Source organism: Zophobas morio, unplaced genomic scaffold (assembly GCF_036711695.1).
Source record: "Zophobas morio isolate AGI-343-1 ecotype UQ-CSIRO unplaced genomic scaffold, CSIRO_AGI_Zmor_V1 ptg000006l, whole genome shotgun sequence".
NCBI classification, from domain to species: domain Eukaryota; kingdom Metazoa; phylum Arthropoda; class Insecta; order Coleoptera; family Tenebrionidae; genus Zophobas; species Zophobas morio.
The window spans coordinates 7,555,968-7,570,806 of record NW_026972111.1 but is presented as its reverse complement, the minus strand read 5'-3'; the positions used below and the strand labels follow the sequence as shown (position 1 = coordinate 7,570,806).

The 14,839-nt window shown below is 32.2% G+C and overlaps 1 protein-coding gene across 1 annotated transcript; it reads right to left on the bottom strand.

Moving 5' to 3' along the window:
* Window positions 1-6,428: 6,428 nt before the first annotated feature.
* Window positions 6,429-7,819, bottom strand: LOC135123788 (uncharacterized). The gene is made up of 3 exons (XM_064048665.1): window positions 7,054-7,819; window positions 6,779-6,993; window positions 6,429-6,722 (listed from the first exon to the last, which is right to left on the bottom strand). Exons 1-3 carry the CDS (start codon window positions 7,817-7,819, stop codon window positions 6,429-6,431), a joined length of 1,275 nt encoding a protein of 424 aa, XP_063904735.1.
* Between the last annotated feature and the right edge of the window lie 7,020 nt (window positions 7,820-14,839).

The window sequence follows — 14,839 nt, the reverse complement described above, 5'->3', positions numbered from 1 at the left end:
TTAAGAGGTTTACATAAAAACGAAAAAGAAACTAGTGATGCCAAAGTTATGGTATTAATAAATTGTTTGGGCAGTAGACATTACAAATTACTTCTAAGTTTGACCTCTCCAGAACTACCAGCTACAAAAACCTACCAAGAATTAATGGATCTTCTAATAAATCATCTTGCACCGAAGAAAAATGTTTTAGCTGAACAACATAAATTCTTTTCAAGAGTTCAACAACCAGGTGAATCAATTTCTACATTCGTTGCAGGATTGAAAGATTAATTAAAAATTGTGAATTCAAAACGGAATGTAAAGAAAAAGAACCTCCTTGTTTTACTTGTTCGAAATGTGATCGACATGTTATTACGAGCTCAGTTTATCCGAGGACTACAAGATAAATAAATAAATCTTTATTGCCCTATAGATCCAATCCAATTACAGGACAATTTACAATTAAATAAATAAACAGAATATAATATAATAGACTAAATAATTATGACACTCTGTACCTATAATAAACTACTTACAAAACATAGATCGATCTAAGTGCGCAAATCATTTCACGGAGTGATGATGTGTTTATATCACACAGGTGAGATATAGAATTGAAATGAGAAGCCATATTAAACACGGGTGATTTAACAAGTATATTTGTATTGGGTTTACGTAAATAAAACGTTAAGGTTTGTCTGGAATTTAATCGAGGAATCAAGATATTGAAGAGGGATAATAAGTGACTGCAATCAAATTTGTTCCGAAATATAGAGTACAATAATTTTAGACTATAATGTATCCGCCTAAATTCTAAAGAGTCGACATTAAGAGTCTCTAATAATACACTATGATTAAAACCCCTGCCGGGATAAACATCAAATATTCTGAAATATAAAAACTTAAGAAATCTTCTCTGAATGTTTTCCAACCTAATCTTGTAACAAAAATAATAGGGAAGCCATACTACACTGCAATATTCCAATCTAGACCTAACGTAAGAGTACTACAGAGTTTTTAATACTAATGGATTTCTAAAGGTACTGGTGTTCCTGATTATAAATCCCAAACACTTCATTGACACATTTATGATACTGCTTACATGATCGTTAAAATTATGTTGGTTATCAAAAGTTATACCAAGATCTTTTATTGTTGAAATTCTATTAAGTGGAAGAAAGTTACAGCTGTACGCAAATAATATGGGATATTTTTTCTTTGAATATGACATTATTTTGCATTTAAAATAGTTCAAAGGGGGTTTATTTACCTCACACCAAGCATGTATTTCATTGACACTGTTCTGCAGATGACCACAATCCTCCTGTGTATAGATCCTAGTGAATATTTTTAAGTCATCAGCAAATAAGAGCTTTCCACAATCAATTATATTAACAATATCATTGATAAAATGTAAGAATAATAACGGTCCTAGGTTGGAGCCCTGAGGAACACCCGATGTCGATATGTAGGACCACGATTTGAATCCATTATAGGTCACATATTGAGATCTACTGTTTAAGTAAGACTTAAAAAAATTCACTAAGGGACAGTTAAATCCAAATAAAATAAGTTTATTCAAAATGATAGTGTGATCAATTTTGTAGAACGCCTTCGAAAAATCCGTATAAATAACGTCCACTTGCCCCTGATCATCAAGGACATCAGCAATATGTTGTGTAAAACAAGTAAGATTAGAGACAGTAGAACGTTGCTCCATGAATCCGTGTTGAAAACTAGAGATATAAAGACGACAAGAAGTATAGAGTATGTGAGTAAATAGTCATTTCGAGGACTTTAGAAAAATTAGAGAGCACAGAAATTGGTCTATAATTAGTAAATAAAGATGCATCGCCACCTTTTGGGGCAGGACATACACGTGCAATTTTCTATACCTCGGAAAAGGTAGAAGTCGAAATAGATAAATTAAATAATATTTTCAGTGGTTGAACAAGCAAAGAAGAACAATCTTTAACAAAAAAAACTAGGTATGTGATCGTCACCAGCGGTTAATTTGTTTTTCAATTTTTTTATAGCATTTTTAATATCATTTTCAGAAATATTCATTATACGAGTAGTAACATTAAGAAAGGAGGCTGTGTCAATACGATCCGTCGAATTATTGCTAGTAGTAAAAACACTACTAAAATATGTAGCAAATCCGTTAACTATTGATTCTGGGGTAGAGTAAGTATTATTGTCCTAGTACGTAACAGCTGGAATTCTTGTTACATTTTTTTTGTCGTTGACATATTTCCAAAAATATTTTGGATCAGTTTTTAACTTAACCTGGACTGTGTCAAGATATAACTTGTATGCAAGAAATACTTGAGACTTAATTAAAGACCGCAAACGTTTAAATTTATTCAGCTGCTCTACATTACCTGTTTTTTTGAATTGCTGTAGATATTTATGTTTTAGCTTAATATTCTTAATTATTTCAATGCTGTACCAGCTTGGATATTTTCTAGAAGACTTTTGAATCTTAAAAATAGGAACATATTCATCAAACAACGAGTACAAGATTGAATAAAAATGAGAACAAGCATCACTGACATTTGTGAAATTCTGTAAGCTTGACCAATCTACTTCTACTTAAAAGGACGTTATACAATGCCGTAAAGTTTGCCTTTTTAAAATTATATACCTTATACTCCACATTTACTGGAAAATTACGAGACTTATAGGGACTTTAAAATTCATATCAATATTTAGAGTCGGATGGTGGAAATCTTCAGGGACTAATAGATGATCATATGGACAACTTTACAGAGGACATTAGATATAACTAAATCTAATATGTGATTATTTGAATTAGATATAAGATTACACTGGTTGAGGCCATTGTAGGATAAGAAATTATTGATTAATTTAGATTTTGAGTCGTTTATACTTAAATTATTTCAATGTGAAATATTGAAGTCACCCATTATTAAGATTTGTTTTTTGTCAATAATATAAAGATCCAGAAGTTCAAAGAAATATTCGAAATCAGATAAAAAAAAATTTGGCGGTATATAAACGATTATAATATAAAGAACCATTCGAGGACCTAGTCTGACTTTACAGCCAACAATATCAATAGAAGGTATGACATTGATGATTTCATTTAAATTAAGCATTTCTGGATTCAGTTTGCTTTTTAAAGCAAGAAATACACCTCCTCCACGTTGTTTGTGGATTAGTAAACATTTCCTATCACAACGAAAAACGACATAATTATTATCGAAATATTCACAATTACAAACCTCGTTAGACAGCCAAGTTTCGGACAAACCGATGCAATCAAACTCATAAACAGTAGCAGCAGGATAAAAGCTGTGAACTTTAGTCCTCAAACCGCGTACATTTTGACAGTAGATACTAAACGTTATTTCGGAAGAAAAATTATGAGGAGAAAGATCATTGATTGCTATAATGCTAGTGCCAAACACGTCATGTTTCAGTTTATCAACACTGTATTGATATACGTAACAGTTGTTGTCCCATGCTGCATGTTCAGTATTTATGTCTTCTTGATTGGTTTTTGACTTCAGATTTACGCAGTTGACACAACAAAGTTTATTAGCATTGCAGTCTTTAACACAACACCGCGGAGCTTCAAGAGCACAAAAGATTGAGCAGGGATCTAATCCAATAAGACAATGACCAATACTTAGAGCTTTTTTGTAAGAAGAAAGATCAAGTTCAATTAATGCTTGGAAGATTTTTACATTTTTCTTAGTCGAATGGATTTTTAAAAGCTTAGGTACATTCAGAGCTTTCGCCAAAAATGAACTCGTTTTCATTTTTAAGATAGGTTAGTAGATTGTCCTCTTGGATGTGCTCTGAGAAGCCTGAAATTATAATTTTAGGACGTAATGGTTTAGTTGCTTGAATGTCATAATCATTAGACAGCTTATCCTTTGCAATTTCTTTAAGCTTACCAATATTATCGCAACCAAGTAATACACCACCGTCTTTCAGATTTTTTACTTTACCAATGTTTAAAGAAGATGCTAATGGATTGACGCTAGTGATAATATCAGCTTTAGTTTTAGACATGGACTGATTCTTATCCTTTGGTTTAATAATGATTGTACTTTGTGAATTTTTTACTAGAGTGTGTGGATATGAAGTTTTGGCATTTATTTCATCTTGACTCAATCCCTTTCCTAAAAGATCACGTGGTTGCAAATTTTTCTGTAGCTTAATAACTTCTGTACGTAACTGAGAATTCTCTTTAGATAATATCTGAATTTCTGTAGTTAGTTCTCCAATTTGATCAGCTAAAGGTTTGGTGTGAATTTTAATAACATCTTCAATTAAAAGCATAAATTCTGCAACAGACAGATTAACATTCTGCGAAAATGGTATGACAGACTGATAAGCAGCGCCAAGAGGCATAGAAGTCTTACTTAGGTATTTCACAAAAACTGCAACTCCACGATGAAAGTTTTTCGTCCTGTTGTAATTTATCGAGTGACTCATCATCTAAACCTACACAAGTTAAATGATAATTCGAATGACAACTTCTGGTGCAAGCAATATAAGCCTCATACCGACTAATTGTGCGGTTATATTTGCCGCATTTAATAGCCATTTTCAAGTTAGTTTTATTCAATGATAAAAGAAGTAAATAACAGAGCTAGAAATACACTGCCCCCCCTAGAGGGGAACACTTCTTTATCGTTCGATTAAGAACTTTAACAAAAAAGAGTGCAGAAAAATCGCAAGTAAAAAGTAAATAAAACCTCTGAACCTGAAACAGAGGTTATGGTGATAAACAATATTAAAAACTAATGATAAAGCAAATGGCTTACCCTAATAGGAATGTAAATGTCAAAAACACCTCCTGTATAAAATTGAGGCTCAAACCAGCGAATTAAACTAATAGAAAACACTAGTAACTCAACGAAACACATCGCCCGTCCAACGTGTTTAATCGAAAAAATCAAGATTCCAGCATTAGAGAAAGAATTCTTCAATTAGGAAACGTATCCTTTGATAAAGCATTAGAAGCAGCATTTGCAATCGAAGCTTCAAGAATTCAAAATCGAGAAGTTTATAACAACTCAAAACATGGGTCAAATAATGTTCGTAAAATTGGTTTTACTAAAGGTCAACCAGCATGAAAATATAATCAAAATAGATCTTCACGTCAAAGATCTTCAAAACTAACAGGTCGAAGCATAAATCTACAAGAATTGGGTCTATCCGGATTATGCTTACATTGTGGAGAAAAGAATCATCAAACTGACAACTGTCGCATCAAAGAAAAACTTCACTGTAATTTCTGTCGAAAAAAGAGCACACAAATAAAGTATGTATTTCTACATTACTTCAAAAAAATCGACAAACTGTCAAAAACGTCGACATTGGTTCAAATTCCTCAGTTGATGAAGAATTTCAAATAAATAATATTATCGACATCTTCAATACTTCTTCGTCAGCTTATGAACCAAGAATGTTCATTACAGTACAAATTCTTGGCAAACCAGTTAAATTTGAGTGTGATACCGGCAGTCCAGTCAGCATCATTTTAAAGAAAATCTTCGACGCATTGAATCTTAAAGTGACTCTTCGAAGTACAATCATTCAATTTCGTTCCTATACAAAACAAATATTTAAACCTCTGGCTTAGGGGAAACCAGCCTATGATAGCATACTTAACTTTGACACCTTATTATAAGCTCATCTATGACATTAGGGATTTTTTTGTGGGTAATTTAAACGAGCAATTATATTGAAATTGATATTAATTCATCAAATTTTCAATATATTCAATATTTATTTTGAAAAAAAATTAGAACCAAAAACCATGAAGTGTGCCATCATAGGCAGTACTCTTCTTATGATGGTACAACCGAATTTGTAGAGTTTTTTGTTAAGTAATGTTAATTTTTATTAAGAATTGACGGGTTATTATGAAAGTACTTAGTATAATAGATTTAAGATAAAGGACTACAATTTGTAGCAAAACGAATCAACAAACGAATAAACTAAATAGAAATCATCAAATAACGAAACATTAAGGCAAAACTTAACAAAAAAAGTTATTCACAAAGTTCGCAGATGAATTGCTTGATTCTTTTTTCAACACCCGCGCACTCACTGTGGCACCAGGAACCACAACTCTGACATGAAATCCACATTTCTCTTATTTTCGACCTAGAGAATATATCATTGCAATATAAACATGCAACATCAGCTTCATCGTCATTAATGTCTTCGACCTTTTCATTATCACTGACATAATCCGTTTCTTCTTCAACCAAAATTTTCCTTTTTGCTTTTCTTTATAACTTTTTCCTCTCCTTTGTTGTTTTTTCTTCTACTTCCTTTTTTAATTCATCAATGTCTGGGGTGGAATTTATATGTCCTTTTTTACTAGGTTTTCTTAATCTTTTCCTTGAAGCTCCAAGTGAAGCTTGCGGCAATGGATGTAGCTCATGAATACTATAACATCTTCATTTCCTCGTTGACGGAAATCTTTCTGTCGTGGACTTAGTTTTGGCAAATCCTGATGTTGAAGGTTCAACTTCAGTAGCTTCTGGTGTTCCAGAGCCTAATTTAGGCAGTTCAACGTCTACGTCTCCGTGTTGTGGTTGTTTTTGACCATTTTGGCATTGGTCATGTTCGGTTAACGGTCCATCGGTTGTGGAAGAGGGTTGGAACATCCAATCAGGAAAGATGTTTTCATCGAAGGGATATATTCCTGTTTTGGCAAACGCGTGTACTGCATAATTTGCGAGTGTAGCAGCCTTCAAATACGCTTTATTGAAAAGACCAGCTACTTGCAAATGTGTGACGATTCTACCAGGATGTTGTTTAAGTCAAGTCTGAATTTCTTGGCCGTAATAAGTTTGGAGATGTGAAAAAAAAAACTACATTCAGGGGCTGTAGCCGGTGGGTAACAATGTGCGGGAAAACAGAATAGTATCACACCATTATCTTTCGCGTATTGTAGCACTTCTAGGCTTTTGTGGCTGCTGTGGCCGTCCAATAAGAGTAAAACCTTGTTTTCATTCGAAGCTTTAGTGTAATGTACAAAATGTTCCAACCATTGTACAAAAATCTTTGAACACATTCAACCGTTTAGTTGACAATAGGCTTTGCTGCCCATTGGAGCGTTCTCCATCAGCTCATTTTTCATTCTTTTTCGTGGAAATATAAAGTCTGGTGGCACAAACGTGCCCATGGCATTCATACAGCATACCACAGTTAAATGCTGTCGTCGTTCAGCACTAGACAGCGCTCCAACTTGCTTTCGTCTTTTAGTGGTTAGAATTTTTTGTGGTAGTTTTTGTACTATACTGAGACCAGATTCGTCAATGTTGTAAATATTTTCTGGTGGAAAGTTATATTTTTCCATAACCTCGTTCAGAGATTTAAAATATAAAGCGATATAATTTTTATTGAAGGCTTGTGCCCGAGCAGCTGAGGTGTTTTCAGGCCTTCTGAGAAATATCTGTGGATTTCGTTTTAAAAATCCCTGAATCCATTTATCACCAGCTGTTTCTTTTTCTTTGTTAAACGGGTTTATTATATTATTTTTTGATGCAAATTCGAAAATTAACTTCTTTAAATCCTTTAATATGAAACCGAAAAATTTAGCTTCCATATCCTTTATATGTTGAGCAAATTGATCTTCCATCTCCCGACTGAATACTGGTCTTTTACCCCCGAAATCTCCTTTGGTACTGTTACAATTGTTTTTAAATCTTCTGCGCAGTGTGGTAGCAGGGACATTGAAGATTTTGGACGCTAATTGCCATCCCATCTTTTTTTCCCGAACATTTCGCAAAGCCTCTGCCATGTTTTTTTCCTCCCATAATTGCCTCTTAGCCTTACTGGACATTCTACTTGAGGCTGCAAGTGACATTCCTCTGTCATAAAAAAAGACTTCTCAGTTTTTATGAGAGTCAAAACCTTATACCTATGATGGCATACTATGTCATCAAAGGAAAAGCTTTGGTATGCCATCATAGGGAAATTCGAGGTTTTATTAAAATCAATCTCTGTATTTTTTCATTTACAACAACCCTAAATCGGCACCTGTATCACATGTGTCACATGTATAGAAAACATGAATTAAATTGGTGCCCCTGAGTTAAAGATATTAAGAACATGATTTCAACTTGATTAATGTGTAAAACTTACTTGGAGAGTCAACAATATTTCATTTATTTTTCTGCCTGCTTTATAGACATTCATGTCCAAGTAAAGACAGCATCTTGAACAGGTGATTTGACCGCGAAATTCAAATGGTCCAAAAAATTTGAGGGTATGCCATCACAAGCACCATGCCATCATAGGCTGGTTTCCCCTACATACGAATACCTGTTACATATAAAAAGAAGAAGATCATAGCAGATGTATTTGTCGTTTCTGATTATGGTACAGCCATTATGGGAAAATGGATTCGGAACCTACAGATAAGTCTTCATGACTTTTATTCTATTTCTACTTGTCAACCATCAATATCAGAAATTTTCAATCAATTCAGCGACGTTTTTCAACCAAAAGTTGGTGAAATTCCAAACTTTCAGTGCTCTTTATCTCTTCGAGCTAATGCACAACCAATTTTTATAAAGCTTCGCCGAGTTCCTTACGCTCTCCAAGAAAAATTTGAACAGGAATTAGATGACTTAGAAAATCAAGGAATTATTAAGAAAATTGATCACTCCGAGCGGGAAAGACCTTTGGTTATTGTACCGAAGAAGAATGGTGGCATTAGACTGTGTGCTGATTACAAAGTAACTATCAACAATCAACTTCAAGATAATCGTTATCCGATTCCCAGAATAGAAGATATTTTCAATAAAATCAAAAATGGCAAATATTTCTGTACATTAGACGTCTTCAAAGCATATTTACATGTTCCTGTTGATGATGAAAGTGCACGAATACAAAGAATTTCAACCCATCGAGGTACCTATTTAGCTAAACGACTCTTCATTGGAATCAAAACGGCTCCAAATGAATTTCATAAAGTCATCGATCAAATTGTTCAGGATTTAGAAGGTACCACAGCGTATTTTGATGATATAATGGTTCAAGGTTCTTCTATTGAAGAATGTAAATTTCGTTTAATCAAAGTTCTTGAACGATTACGTAAATATAATCTGCATCTGAATCGAGAAAAATGTCAATTTTTCAAGAAGAGAATTCAATATTTGGGTCATGTCATTTCAGAAAAAGGATTCGAAAAATCTGAAGATAAAATCAAAGCGATCATAGAAGCACCAAGGCCGAACTCTTTAGAAGAACTTCAACGTTTTCTTGGAATGGTGATGTATTATACAAAATTTATTCCCATTGCATCTAGCATGTGATATCTATTAAACCGTCTGTTAAGAAAAGACACAAATTTTAACTGTTGTTTTTTATAAACACATATTTTTTTATTGATGTTAATGATAAAAATATTTGTTTTGTGACTTTATTTTCATTAAAACATAATAAATAGGCAATTAAAACTTGAAATAATAAAATCTAAAGCAAAATTAGGACGGGTCAAATTTGACCCACCTTGAGTGTCTATGTAAAAAAAAATAGCTTGGGCATCCGAGGGTTAACCCATTCATGTCATTTATGCGAATGAGTAAATTCCCCAAAGAAGTTTTGTGTGGCAACTTTATATACCACTGTTCACATCAAGTTGCCTAACCAATCAACTCCCTCCTTCAGGCGCTACAATATAATTTGCAATACAAAAAGTTTGTACTCTTGACTGACTAGATAATCAATCGTGTTACATATTTTGTCCTTAGTTGTTGCGCATATATATTGTATATAATTTTTTTGTGACGAACATCTAATATTGATACGTTTACACTTAATCACCGATAAATCTAATCCAATCCAATCTAATACAAAAAAAAATAGCCATATATCTTACAAAAATTTGCACTTCGGTGTTCTGCTCATACAGGGTTAATCTTTTTTTAAAAAATAAGCTGGATATATATAATACAAAAATAGACTTCACTTTCCAAGTGACATATAAAAATAAAAAAAAAAGTTGTTGCGCATTCTACACCCAGAACATGTTATTAAGTCTCTACTTCGCATATGAAGTGATCAGTCTGATCAAATATTACCATTGTCATTGCTAATAGTTATTTTCGTGTGTTCAATAAAATGAACCATACTCCGTCTCTATTCGTTGACAATTGTTGTGTCGTCGAAGATTTAACAACGGCGATCAAAGACAATAATATTGATGAATTAAAAAATATGTATACAAAAGTGTTAAACCGAATAAAAAACGAAGATGGTTTCACATTGCTTCAGGAGGCTATGCTACACAATCGGTAAATAAACCAACCTTCATCTATACACAAATTTTAACACAACTTAATTCCAGGAGAGAAATATTCGACTATTTGCTGCAATTCCAAGATGAAGATGATTTAGAGTTTCGCAACATGAGATGTCAAACGGCGTTAGCGTGTGCACTCACTAGCAATAACAAAATTGATGATTACTATGCGTTGAAGTTACTCGAAAAAGGGGTATCATTAGAGGCAAAAGATTGGTACCAGACTTACCTACATGGTGCAGCTGCATGTTCACCAAGAATAACAAAACTTTTACTTGATAAAAGAATTGATGTTAACGTAAGAGATCGGTACGGTTATACCCCAATACATGAAGCAATTCAAGAGATATTGTAAAAAGGGCGGTTGAAGATATTGGGTTAATTTTCAGAAATATAATTCCTTTTCCCGCTCGAATTTTTGGAAATTTAATTACTATCTTTTCGGTTATTTAAGAGGTATCGCAAAAAGGCTACAGAGTCATAACCTAGAACGAGTCCCGAGTATCTTTTTTAAGACGATTATGAAGGAATCTCGAGGGTCACGTGTGTCAATTTTAAAATCTCACAATAATCTCGAGGTCCACGAAATCTATTTTAAATTATTAAGACACAATTTCGGGATGCCAACACTTTAAATATTGTGTTGTTAAAAGGAGACTATATACATATTAAGAAAAATAAAATTTAATTTTTTGGAAATTAAAATCATATTTTTTGGGTTATTTGAAGAGATATTGTAGACACTTTTTTTTTCTACTCGACTAGAGCCACTTTCGTCTTTTTTTTTTAATTTGGAAATTTAAATCGCATCTTTTTCAGTTAATTAAAGCGGCATTTTCAGTAAAATTCATCATTTTTACCTTGAAAATACCCAAATTCCCCATTTTTTGGATTTTTTTTTTAATTTAAATCAATAAATTCACTCTAATTTTTTCGGTTATTTAACAGGTATCGAAGGGCGCTAAACAAATTCTATAAGGTAACGCAGTCAATTTGTCATTTGAATACAGTCACTTTCACATTTTTTTAGAAATTTTGAGAAATTAAAGTCTTATTTTTGTCGATTATTTGAAAAGACATTGTAAATATGATTTCGGATTCGTACTTTGCGGAAAAATCTTTTTCCACTACCACTTTTTTCTGCTCGTTCACTGCTTTTTGTGAAAAATTTTGGAAATTTAATCTTCAATTTTATCGATTATTATTATTTGAAGAAGCCGATAATACTGCAGATTTGTAATCTCTAATCTAGCATCAGTTTTCTATAAAATATTATCATTTCCCGACTTCATCATTTTTTGGAAAATTTTTGGAAATCGAAATATCGTTTTTTCGGTTATTTAAGAGGTGTAGTATTCAGATTCGTAATCCGTGGAAAAGTGTCTATAGACTGACATTTTTCCTTTCAAATAGCACATTTACGTTTTTTTTTTGAAAATTTTTTGAAAATTAAAATCGAACTCTTTCAGTTAATTAAAGACTTAAAGAGGTGTCCTAAAACAACTTCATACTCTGAATTTAGGGTCAATTTGGTATACCATCATTTTTTGCTTAAATATGCACAATTTTATGATTTTTTGGAAAATTTGTGAAAATCTTATTTTATTCTCTTCTACATATAATTTACGAAACATGACAAATGGAATTACAAATTCGTAATCCTTGGTGAATTTTTCACTTGGATAGAAACGCTAACCCAAAATTTGTCTCATCATTCCCACCAATAATGTGATAACGTCACTTCAAAATTAAATATAGTAAATGGGTTTTAAAGTACTAACCCCGCCCACCCACCCTCTCTTTTTTAGAAGGTATGTGATTTGCCAAAATCAGTCTTATCTTAGCAAGTACAAACAGAAAATTAAAAGTTGAAAAATTGCTAATCGAAAAATTGAATAAACGAAGAATTGAAAAATCCGAAAAGTGAGAAATTAAAAATTGAAAACTCGAGAAATTGAAAATACAAAAATTGCAAAATCTGAAAACTGAAAAATTTCAAATGAAAACTGCAAAAGTCGCATATCTTAAAAATGAAAAAACAAAAATTAAAAGTTGAAAAATTGCATATCGAAAAATTGAAGAAACGAGAAAGTGAAACAATTAAAATTGAATAAATGAAAAAATAACAAAAATAAAAAACCGAAAAATTACAAAATATAAAAATTGAAAAAATCAGAAGTTGGAAAATTGAAAATTTTAAACTTGAAAAAAATGAAAAATTGAAGAATTGAAAAATTCAAGCCAAAAGTCGAGACGAGGGAAGTTCTGTCGAAATATCTCCAATTTTTCTAATAATACGTGGGAATTTTTTTATTTAATCAATTATATGAACAAAAACGGGGGATCTATTTTCATTTTCTAGATCATGTAAAACGTCGAGACAACCTGAAATCAACTATTAGGGATTTGATTTCTGAAAAAAACAATAAGAGCCCCCAAAGAGTTGGGCGGAGGTGAGTTTAGCGTTTTCTAAAGAGTTTTATAAGCAACCGACCCCCTCTTCATTCCAGTGACTACTCTTAATATTATTCAATCTTATCTTGACAACTACTAGCCCCGCCCACCCACCCTCTATTTTCTTAGAGGGTATGATTTTTGCCAAAATTAGTTTTATCTTAGCATGTACTAACTGAAATATCGCGGAACGTTTTTAGAAAATATTTTGTAAATAAGCTCAAAATCACAAGTACAAATTAACAGTTTTATTCTCTTCTTAATAGTCTTCCTATTAGCAGTACACATAAAAAAATTATAACTTTTGAAACAAAAATGTACAATGCTTAAAATGAAAATAAATTACATATAAAATTACAATCATTTTTATATTTTCTATTTTCTTGGTGTATGTGTACAAAGGATATTTCTTGACAAACAAAAAACCATTCCTTTTTAAATGGAACTATCCACTGCTAAATCAAAGCAAAAAATGGAAGACCAAAATAGCTTATTCCTCCCTGGAGAAGTAAAAAAACGAAAAAAACCCTCGGCTTAATTCGAGAACGCGGTCTCGGAAAACTCTCGTTTTTCGAGTCCACGAGAATATGAATTTTACCGCAACTTTTCAAGGTTCTCTCTCTCAAAATGGACCAAAGTTTAAGATCAGTTTAAATGTAAATAGGTATGTTTGTAAGTCAAATACATTACGAAAAACTTGTCAAGAGTCTCAATATCAAAATTTGCCGCTTTTCAAAACAATGAATGATTTTATTAAAAATTTAAATAAATTGATTTAAAGTAAACTTAAGAAAAAAATTAGGAGGAAGTTATATTAAGTATTTTCGCCTTTCTATGTGCATTCATGTGCATTTTTCATCGATGTGTCTTGTATATAATTTTTTAATTATTATTATTATTTAATAATCAGTTATTTCTTAAGCTTACTAACCGAAGAATTAAGGTCTGTATAGAAAATAACCATTTTAAAACCTAAAAAGGAAAGTTTAAAAATGAAGAAAATACCACTAGATTACTACCTTGGGTATCAATTCATAATTGACATCCAGCACCTTATCCAGAGAATACTGCAAAGGTGATATAGTGTTCATGAGAAAGAACAGCAGTAGTTTTTTATTTTTATTGTCCCAGAGGTAGAACTGAGAGCGACACAAATTTTCAAAAATATGTGTACTCTAAAAAAAAATCAACTCACAATAAGCATGATTGAGTTGTGGCTAAATTTACCCAGTTTGCAAGACGTTGAAATTCGATAAATATGGGTGAAAAACTTAGCACGGCTGCTAAAGAGAAACTGAAAATTCGGGGGTATGCCACTGTGTTTTTGTAATTCTGAAGAAAGTAAAAAATGTGAAAATTCATCTATTCATCTATCTTACCGCTTACTGCCATTGCGAAAAACATAATACTTCCCATTGCCAAAAAAATAGTAGCGACGTAAAAAAGACCAGGAACGTAATACATCTTGAAGACTTTTTTCGAAAATCGAAAATATTTTCGCGAATGAAACGTAGAACTCGTGTAATTAAGTACTTACGAGCAAATTTCATGGTGCTTACGAATGCAAAAAATAAGTCTCCTGGTTAGTGTTTTTTGGAAAGTCGCATGGTAGTAAAGGTGTAATGAGTTTTTTTTTGACTTATGTTTGGGCACCTTTCTAATATGTTGGCTTAAAACGTAGAGCTGAAAAATTGAATGTTTTAAGATGTACGTGAAAGTAAAAACCATGTACACTGTCATAAAAATTAAAAATATAAAAGTATAGTAATACGGGAAATAGAAATATTTTAACAATGAAGGTTGGTAATCTTGAAAGAATTTCATAATAAAGAGCATATCTTCAGCTTTTTCGATAATGGGTAGAAAAAACAGTGCCATTAGCGCAGTGGCAAACGTAGATAAGACGCAATTAATTTTGATCCACTTCGATTCCAACTGAATTCGTTTTTTAAACCTGAAGCCTGCTGAGTCTAGTTCTAGGGCAAAGTTGTTTAGTGTTTGAAGAAGCATTTCATACTTATTTTCGTTGTAAAAAACTACAATGATGGTTTCTATTTGCTACAACAATTGATTTGTTAACAAAATTTTCAATTTGAATTA

Bases quoted from the DNA above. Each gene is read 5' to 3' on its own strand.
- LOC135123788 (XM_064048665.1), bottom strand. From the start codon at position 7,819: ATGTCCAGTAAGGCTAAGAGGCAATTATGGGAGGAAAAAAACATGGCA. The intron at 6,994-7,053 runs GTTGAATGTGTT...ATTACACTAAAG, and splicing joins AGCCTATTGTCAACTAAACG to CTTCGAATGAAAACAAGGTT. The intron at 6,723-6,778 runs GTAGAATCGTCA...GCGTATTTGAAG, and splicing joins TTGACTTAAACAACATCCTG to GCTGCTACACTCGCAAATTA.